This window comes from Plectropomus leopardus, chromosome 12, assembly GCF_008729295.1.
Source record: "Plectropomus leopardus isolate mb chromosome 12, YSFRI_Pleo_2.0, whole genome shotgun sequence".
Lineage (NCBI taxonomy): Eukaryota > Metazoa > Chordata > Actinopteri > Perciformes > Serranidae > Plectropomus > Plectropomus leopardus.
In genome coordinates this window covers 27,617,059-27,627,162 of record NC_056474.1, presented here as the reverse complement: position 1 = coordinate 27,627,162, position 10,104 = coordinate 27,617,059, and the positions used below count along the sequence as shown (strand labels likewise).

Sequence of the window (10,104 nt, the reverse complement as noted above, 5' to 3'; positions counted from 1 at the left end):
TGAGAGTGAGGAGATTTAACCCCTTAAAAACTGATGTTGATAGCCTACAGGTGTTAAGGGTTAAATAGATCTAAAATAAGAGCCACAACAGCTAGCACATTTATTCTTTTTGCAGCAGAAAGGTAAGGCTTCTATATTCACTGTCATCTCATCATGACCTTTAGTTATCTTACCTTACATGCCATGTAGATGTAGTATTTCACTGCAGTTATATTCCGGTATTTGCCCAAAATAGCCGCAGGATATCGCTGTTTCCATCTTGTGTGTATATATGTCGCCCTAAAAATAAAATGAAAACACAATAGATTGAGAATCCATACTTTTAACAACAGAAAGCTAAGGCCACTGTCTTTCATGGCATAACTTCATTAGCTTGTTACCTTACCTTATGGGCCGTGCAAACTGTGTATTTCACCGAAATTACAGCGGAATTTCCCCGCTAAGGGACACGGAAGATAGTAATTTGCATACTCTTGTATATACTGATTTAATATATAATACATAATATAAACCAAAATAGCTAGAGCATTCATTATCTTTGCTGCAGAAAGCATGAATGTTTTTTTTTAAATAGTAGACTAAGTAGAAAGCCCAGGTTTCCGTCTTCCGTTACGCTACATGACTTGCGTTGTGAAAACACGCGGCACGCTAGTGCACTAGAATAATAATAAGAATCTCTTAAAGAGCTCTGGACAACGCCAGTGAACTCTGCTCATAAAAACAAGCACATCTCAAAAAAATAAAAAAATAACTTAGAAATATTTTAACTAATTTAATTAATTTTTAATTTTAATTGATAAGTTTCTATGTTTCTTTGGAAAATCCTTTGGCTCATGGCTGGTGTCGAGGAGTAACTAGTTACATGTAACTAGTTGCAGTAATTCAATTACAAAGTAAATGTAAAAGTTATCAGTTACAGATTATGCAGTTAAACTACAGTTACTAATCAAAATGTTGGTGATTACAAAGGGGTTACGTATGAGAAAAGTCTTTTAAGTAAACAGTTTATGTTAATAAAAAATTTGTTGCTTTACAACTGTTTGCTGTGCAGGAATTCTTTTATAATATATTTTTGGACAACACAGGGCCTTTACAAATCTGAGCACAACTTCTCTCAAGTTATTTTTTTAAGGTCTTTTCAGCTTTTTATCCTATTTAAAACATTTGTTAGAAAGTAATAAAATGTAATATGTTATATTACTTTAATAGGTAATAAAAGTTATATTACTTATTAATTAATGTAGTCAATGTGATTAATGTATTAAAGTTAACCGATTACATTTCAAAAGTAACCTTCATAGCGCTGATATAGGACACCTGGGCTTTTTTTTTTTTTTTTTTGCAGAGTTCAAAGGGTTAAAACAGAATCTTGAAAAGGGAGATCAAGGTTGTCAATCTCACAATGTACATCAAAGGTCTTTTCATGTGATATCTTAATATGAAAAGTAAAGTAACAGCTGTCAAATAAGCACAGTAGAGTAAGAATCACATTATTTTCCTATGAAATTTTCCTGATAGAAGTATAAAAGTAGTAGAGAAAAGGGGGAAAAAATTCTTAAAACTGCTATTTAACCCTTAGTACCCTTTAAAACCTGAGCACATTTAATTGATTTTTCAGCAAGCAACTTAGCAAAAATGTCCCAAGGAGCAAGAAAATTATTTTTTAAGAAGGTAAAAAAAAAACGAGGAAAATGTCCAGAAAACTAAATTTATAATTTTTATATACATTTATATAAAAAATTATATATATGCATAAATTATGTAAAAGAAAAAAATATATACTTTTTTTGTTTGTTTTGTGTTTGTCAATTTTCAATACTTTTTGGGGTCTTTTTTTTAACCTTTTTTTTTTTTTTTTTTACCTTTTTTTCTTACTTTTAGGTTATTTTCTTGTTTTTGGGGAGTTTTTTTTTTTGTTGTTGTTTTTTTTACCAATTTCTTGCTGGGCCAAGCCTAGTTATTTTTCCCCATATTCTCCCTATAGTTTTGCAAGAAAGCAAACCATTTGGCTCAGGTTTCAAAGTGTTAATAACCTGATATGATAGTTTTCTCTGACTGCAATGTGCAGTATTCTAATTATGACTAATGGTTGTTTAATTTCATAATTCCGCATGTTTCCAGGCCCAGTGGCTTGTCTGCTGATAGAGCCGCAGTCTTTCATGAAGCCATCGCTCACAGAGAGACAAGGTGCAGCTGGAAACATCTAAAGTGAGGTGACAGAGAGGTAAAGCACAGCATTGCAGCCAGCCAGTGAAGACAGCCAATAAGGACAGCCAGCGAAGACAGCCAGCGAAGACAGCCAGCGAAGACAGCCAGCGAAGACGCAGCTGAGCCTCTGTGGATCCTGTCAGCAGCAACGCATCTGAAGGTAAAAGTCCCTGAAGCTGATGGGAGTGAGCCCATCTCAACTCTTTGCCACTTATCAGATTCCTTTTTTCAAAACTTCCCCAAATGTGTCCTGCTGCTGAAACCCTGCACCACCAGTACAAAGAGGAGAAATTGTTTCCACAGCAACAAGATGCTCACGCTGTTCACTGCAGAGTTGGAGTCAGGGGTGTGGAAAGGTCAGCATGTTTTTCTCTCTATACTGCAACTGTTGGTTTTGTATGTTTTATCTTTAATTCATCAAGAGGAAACTGAAATTATCCATATTTTTTTCTTTACAACACAAATGGAACTATAAAGAAAACTGATGTGGTGAAGAAAGACATTGGATGCTGGTTCCCCAAAAGACAGTGGTCCTGAAATGTGTCACCACGTGCAGCACCAACGAGTTCTCATCCCAACTCCCAACATGTCAAATGCCGCCACTTTGTCAGTCGACCTACATGTTTAGATTTTTTTTATTTTTTTATTTCAAACATGCAAAAAAAGTAATATTTACAGACAATGAAAAGCATAAAGCAAGAGAAAATGGTCAAACACACGATTACTTGGTTTGCGTATTTGACAGAGTGAGAAGAACTTATTAAATCCCAATTTTAATTAACCAGCTTCCTTATTTATTTAAACCTACACTCTAACTAAAAATATATATGTAAACACCCACATACCCTCAATCAGATATCTTAATTTTTTATCATTATTTAAGAAAAAAAAAGAGGAAGATAAACTAGGAGAAAAATAAATATAATGTAACCAAATAAATAAACAATAACCCCTCAATCCCTGTACCCACATGTTAAAATACAATGCACTAGGTACCCTCCTTTGGGCACAAAAATCAATATTATATTGATATTGTGATATGTGACTAGATATTGTATTAGATTTCGGATATTGTAATATCGCAATTTATGTCTTTTTTTCTGGTTGTAAAGGCTGGATGGATGGACTGATCTCTGAAAAGCTGCTTTACAAACCATATGGCTGCTGGTGCAGTGGTGTCAGTGAGTGATGTTTTGTAGTTGTAACTGTTTCATTGCTCAAAATATAAAGGGATTTAAATATGAGATCAATAATTGGTACCTAAAGTATATTAGAAATGGCATGTTAGTCCACTGAGACCGCATCTTTACATTGTTGCTTTACATAAAGTATACTTTCCTAAATAAAAGTTCTAACAGTTGGACTTATTTTTTCAATGTATTAATTTGGTTTTATAGCAGTGATTAAAGGTAGATTGCAGGAAGCTGTGTTTACTCATGCTGACAGCAGCGCCATCCTGTGGTATGACAATGTATTGCACACAATTATCTCCTGGCATTATGTTGTTTCCAATCGCATTGCACATCATCACAAAAGAGCAAATATCCTTGAAAACAATGCACTGTGTGTCATCGAGCACACAGGGATTTCTCTGTGCTCATTCATTTAATTTACAATGGTTTTTTAGAAAGAGACAGACAACACTGTCAAAATGTGACCACATTCTTAACTTCATGTAATAGAAAAAATATGTTTTCACAACTATTTTATTCCACTTATTATGGACCCAGTCCGCTTACATTCAGTGTGATTCCTGGGATGAATAGATTTAAATGGGACAATGTGAATATGAAGATAACTCATATGTGAAATGCATTTGTGATATTTAACCCTCTACTACACCACATGATGTTGTGCGCTGTTAATTCAGCAGATGTGATAGGAATAAAAATAAGCAAATGTAACTTTTTAAATTAAAAAAACAACCTGTTAACAATGGGAGAAATTATTGTAGTTATGGCTTTTTGCCACCTTCAAGTGCTGTACAAAATACCGTTGTATGGAGTTTAGAGCACACGAAAAATTTAGTGGTTTGAATTATCATATTTTTAAACATTATTAAAGTATATTTCCTTTCATTTTATTTCATTATATTTTATGTTTTCAATCTGCGATTTTATCAGTATTTTTATTTTATTTTTTTAGTCTGTACTATAAAGATCCCTGCTGCATATTCTGAAATATTCACTATTATTTTTTTAGTTTAATTTTATTCTTTTTTTAAGTTTTAAATAAAGCAGAATTAAAAATCCTTTTTTTTAAAAAAAAAAAAAAAAAGGGACTTTTTCTTTCCATCTCTTTCAACTAAAGCCATGCTAATCTGAATGAATTTCTTTTGAAACTACGAAACATAATTACTTTTCTTATCAATAACTTTTCACTTTTTTTCATAAAACAACGTCCAAATAGCCAAAAACATCATAAGCAGATATTTTATTGCCGTCGCTGAGATTTACGAGCTGACTTTGAACGCAGCGCGAGCCTGGTGCTGCTCAGAGCTCTCTCCTCTCATCCTTTTGTGTCTGCTGTCCAATCAGCGCGCAGATGCTGCTTCCTGGCTACTGATTGGTCGCGAAGGAGGAAGATGCGACAGCTATGGAGGAGAATAGACTGGGGACTTTTCAAAGCATCCTGCTGATGTGATTAATCACGTTTAATGATAAACACGCATTGAGTCGTCGCGGTATGTAGCGTAAGGGTTTAGGATTATTATTATCTGCTGCTCGCGGGTCGGTTCCGGTATTTTTGTGTTTGGTGTTATTTGTTGTGTCGGAGCGTTTGATGTGATGTCGGGCCCGTGGCGCTGCGCTGGATGTGAAGTCACTCCCTAGATGTGTAGCTTTGGTTACAACACTGCTAGAGCTATCACTGCAGGTAAGGACACACCGAACCTTGACTAAGACATAAAGCAGTGACATCATGACTCATTTTGGGGATCAGACTTGACTTGTGGTCGGGTTTACACCTGATCCTGGACTTGTGGGCCTAACGGTGGTCGGGCAGCCTGGTTTAGCATGAGATACTATGGGAAAAAAATGCATGAGTTCAGATTAAAGACATGGGAGTGATTCAGATTGTGATAGTGGGTTAAAAAGGTTAACCCTGAAATCTGGATCCACATCACTTCACTTGTGCTGTCGCTTTTCACACAAACGCCTTTCACGTATTTAAACCTTTAAACCCTGAACAAATTGGTGCAATTTCTTTAGAATAAAATAAATAAAAAATATATATATTTATAAACTAGAGGAAATAAAAATAATTTTAAAAAATGGAAAAGATTATTACTATAATTTATTTATATACTTATTATTATATTATAATAACCATAATACTATATATTAAATTAGGTTACACAAATTAGTATAATTTGTTCACTTTTTTTCAGGTCCTTGTTTGTTTTTTTACTCTTTTTTGCAAATTTTCAGGTAATTTTCTTCCTTCTGTTATTGTAAATCTTTTAATTTTTTAAAAAACCTTTTAATGTTAATTTTTGTATCATTTTTTCTTAAGTTGGTCATAATCTACTTCCCATATTTTTTGAAGAAATTAAGCCAATTTGCCCAAGTTTCAAAGGGTTAAAACAAATAATGCCTTGTAGTTGTTTTCCTGTGTTGTGTTGTCAGTGGTGCTGTGCTAAGGCTATATGTAGACTAGAATAGGGGAGACGGGGGACGGTTGTAACACTTTTTGCATTCCTCTCAGTGACTCATATACAATTTGGACTACATCAACCACATTTTTATATATTAAACTTAAATCTGTCTGCTAATTCCTCATGCCATTTAAACATGATTAGGCTACATATGACATATCATTCATAATATTTATTTCAATGGAAGAAGGGAGATATTGAAACTAACCCCAACCCTGGGAAAAGTTGCTGAAAGAGTAGGTGTAGTTACATGTTCGAAATGCCAGAAATTTAAACTAATCACCTTTTGTCTCAATAAGCAGAATATTATGAAAATATGCATTGTTGTATGATAATATAGTATTTTTAAATATATACAATAAACAATATTATACTTTTATTAAAAATTAAGTAATATTTATCAAATACCAGTTTTGAGTTTTGACTGTGTCTGTCAGTAACCTTCTTCCTTACACTTGGAATACTTTAAAATAATAATAATAATAATAAATAATTCTACTTTAAATGACAAAATACATCATCAACAACATCAACATCAAAATAAACATGCCAGATTATATACTATAGTATACTACGACTCAAGTCTAGTATACTACTAGTAGTAGTAGTAGTAGTAGTAGTAGTAGTAGTAGTAGTAGTAGTGGAATTTCAGCATCTTTCCCAGCTTTAACGTCATGTAACCAGTGTCAGTCGTCGGTCTAAATATTGTTTGGTGTATGACAAATACACACTGTATGCTGTTTGCACTTTAATGTTGAAAACATTGACTTTACCTTTAGTAAATGGGCTACATGAATAATATAACCTTTCCAGTCTACATGTAGGCCTACTATACGCACACACTGTAAATGATGAAGCTGAACTTCGAGCTACTCCCCTTGCAGGTGTTGCTGTGTGAACGATGCACAAGCGATGTCTGATGTTGAGGCCACGTACGCAGACTTCATTGCCTCCGGCAGGACGGGACGCAGGAACGCCATGCACGACATTCTGCAGAGTCCCACCGACCCAGAGGGACGAGAACTGCCCCTCACCCTGTCTCTGTCCCAGCTGCACATCAACGCAGGAGGGGGAGGTAAACTACTGCGTCATACGGGGGTGGATTACTGTGAACTGATTTTACGTATAATAGTGCGTTTGATTTATTTGATCTTTTCTTAACCCTATAACACCTGGATTGATATCACTTTTCTTCTGCTGCGTTCAGATGCATTTGACAAGAATTTAAACCTCTGAAACTAACTTAAAAAAATTAATTCTTTCCTGGACATAAGGAGCAACCTGGCAAGAAATGTCCCACACTGGCAAAAATGAATTTTTCATCTGCTTGTAGTGCTAGATGAAAAGTCAAAGATCACCAAAGTAAAAAAAAAAAAAAAAAAAAAGAAAATTTATCCTCTGGGGACACTGAATGTCCAGTATGTCTTGAGATATTTCAGTCTTTTCTAATGTGAAGGACCTACAGGCCAATCAATAGACCGTTCTATCCCTGGAGCCTCGCTACTCGCTTAGCTAAAAAGTTAAGTATGATAGGGGCAAAGGAGAATATACTGAAACATGCAAAAACACTGATATAGTCCTATTCATATTTATGTCCTGTAACTTTCCTCCCAGATGGAAACGACACTGAGGACAACCAGAGCTCCTCCTCCTCGGCCCACAGGGAGGTGGAGCAGAGGAACAGCTAACCTGCCACACGCTCCTGCCAGTGGACAGAGAGCTGCGAAATGGATTCCAGCAGCCATTGTGATGAAGCCGTTAGTCAAGAGCGGGCTGGTAGCCGGAGGGTAGCACCGCCACTGCTGAGGTGCCCATAAACAGGGCACTGACCCCCCTAAATCCACTGTAGAGGCGCTGTGCTGTGCTGCGATGTGATCACCCAGTGCTCTCATGTCCCCGTGGCTCTGCTGTGCACTAGAATAACAGACTGTTGGCGAGGGAGTCAAGTACACAGAGAGACAAATGTGTAGCTCTTGTACAGCTGATTTTACTTTCAGTCTTTGTTACTAAACACACAGGCTGGATGGGTGGAATGAAAAGAGAAAAAAAGTGAGTTTTTTTTTAGTAGTGCGGGCAATTTGTAAGACCACTGAGACATGCTGATGTAATGGGTCACAGTGGGAGTCGCATGTTTGTCGTGACGCTGATAGAGATTATATTGCCAGTTAATGGCTTGTGCTTCCTTTAAATTGACAATACTGTGGAGGGAATTGGACTACTCAGCTGTAGTAAAGCTGGAAAACACCATGAACAAAAACACTGGGGTTTGGTTACTTTACTGTTGAAAGGTGTGTTCACTGATTATTATGTTTGATGAAGAAATTCAAGTGAAATGTGAAAGTGGTTTATACTGTAGAAAGCTGCAGACTGGATGGTGGTGTGACACTGTTCTGTTGACCAACACTACTTAATAATCAGTTTAAAGTACAGTACAGTATGGATGATGTTAGTCAGTGGCTCAGTGGTTAAAAAAAAGAAATAATGGTAGTGTACTATCTTTTAAAAAATTTTTTTTTTTTACTTTTCTAATGACGTCATTATAATCACAACCTTAAAGGAATAGTTTTAAATTTGGGGAAATGTGCTTATTTCCTTTTTTTTGCTGTGAATTAGATAAAAGGGGTTGATGTCAATGTAATCTGTTAAATATGTAGGTGAAAACAGCTAGCCTGGCTCTGTCCGAAGGTAAGAAAAACTTCTACACCTACCAGGTCTTTCTAAAACTCACTAATTAACTTGTTATATCCAAGCCACAATATCCATAATTAAAAAAATGAATCCAGTGCATAGTCATAAAGTTCTTGAATTTAATGTTAAAGAAGGTGTGCACACCACAATAATTTCTACAAAAAGTGAAGTTCATAAATAGCAATTAGCAATTTTACTGGTGTCATATGCCAAACTAGGTCTGGTCTTCTTGGATGTGACCAGTTGCAAAGATAGATAGATAGATAGATAGATAGGTACTTTATTGATCCCGAGGGAAATTTAAGTAACCAGCAGCATAATAAACATACAGAATAGAATATAGACCAAATAAACATACAGAAAAAGCGAAACTCCAGGAAGTTAGTGGTCACTTGACAGTTCAGTTTTTGTACAGATTGAACAAATAAAATAGATAGATAAGATAACAAGTTAATTAGTAATTGTTAGAGGTGTTGGCAGGTTAGTAGAGTTTGTGAACTTTGAACTGAGCCAGGCTAGCTGTTTTCCCTGGTCTTCATGCCAAGCTGGTTTAAAAAGCATTCATTAGCCTGCACATTAGATAAGTGTGTTCTCTGTTTGCATACATTCATGTACTTTGTTTTCCAGACAAAAGAGTAACAGTGGTGCTTTTTGTGTCTAAAAACTATAGATATGCTAGATAGTTAAGCTAAGCTGCTTGCTGCAGCTACATATTTAGTTTAGAGGCATGAAGCTGATTTCAATCTTCTCATCTCTCTCCCAGCACTTAAGTGACTGCGTATTTCCCAAAATGTCAAACTATTCCTTAAATGTAGATATGCAATACTCAGTGGAGCTTCCAGTACGTGTAACATGTTTGTGTGAGCGTTTCTATCTCTGACACTGAGGCTGAACTACATCCCTGCTTCTTTCTGTAATAATGGAAACATCCCATAATCGTCATCTGGTAAAGACCATCATGCATGCACTGTTTTAAGTGTGTATTTTGGTTATTTTGTTCCCAGTTTTTCTTAGAATAATCTTACCGTAACACTGCAGCTTGACTGCATCTCATATCCACACCAACAATAATAGCGAATATATAACTTGTTTTTATGTCACTCATTCAATCAGGTTTTCAAGTTGTAAACTGCCGTGAAACTGTATAGTGACTTCCACCTGCTTCAACGACACTGTAGAAAACCCAGCTGTTCATAATTCAGCATGTAGAAATATAGCAGGTGCATGACTCTGCTAAATGTGTAGGTGTTCGTCTGACTGTCTATAACCATATTTTCTACTCTGTGTGTCCAAAAATAAATGACTGATGACAGTAGAATGAAAAGCTTTGTTGTACTTCTGCAATGTGGCCAACAGGTAGCACTGCGGGAGAATTCACTGAGCCAGAAACATGCATGTCACTTAAACTGAGGTAAATGCATGCCAAACTGTATATATAAAGTTTCACACGCATGACCAGTATTAACACAATTAAAATGAAGTAGTACTGATAGTACTGATAGATTTTTTTCAAGAGATTCTGCTTGTTCAAGTCTTTTGTAACATATTGTAAA

At 35.6% G+C, this 10,104-nt stretch overlaps 1 protein-coding gene across 1 annotated transcript; it reads left to right on the top strand.

Annotated features, from left to right (window-relative positions):
• The first annotated feature begins 4,948 nt into the window (after positions 1 to 4,948).
• On the top strand, positions 4,949 to 9,849 carry LOC121951827 (cAMP-dependent protein kinase inhibitor alpha-like). The gene is made up of 3 exons (XM_042498310.1): positions 4,949 to 5,082; positions 6,748 to 6,938; positions 7,478 to 9,849. Exons 2-3 carry the CDS (start codon positions 6,776 to 6,778, stop codon positions 7,549 to 7,551), a joined length of 237 nt encoding a protein of 78 aa, XP_042354244.1. The 5' UTR covers positions 4,949 to 5,082; positions 6,748 to 6,775; the 3' UTR covers positions 7,552 to 9,849.
• Positions 9,850 to 10,104: the final 255 nt, after the last annotated feature.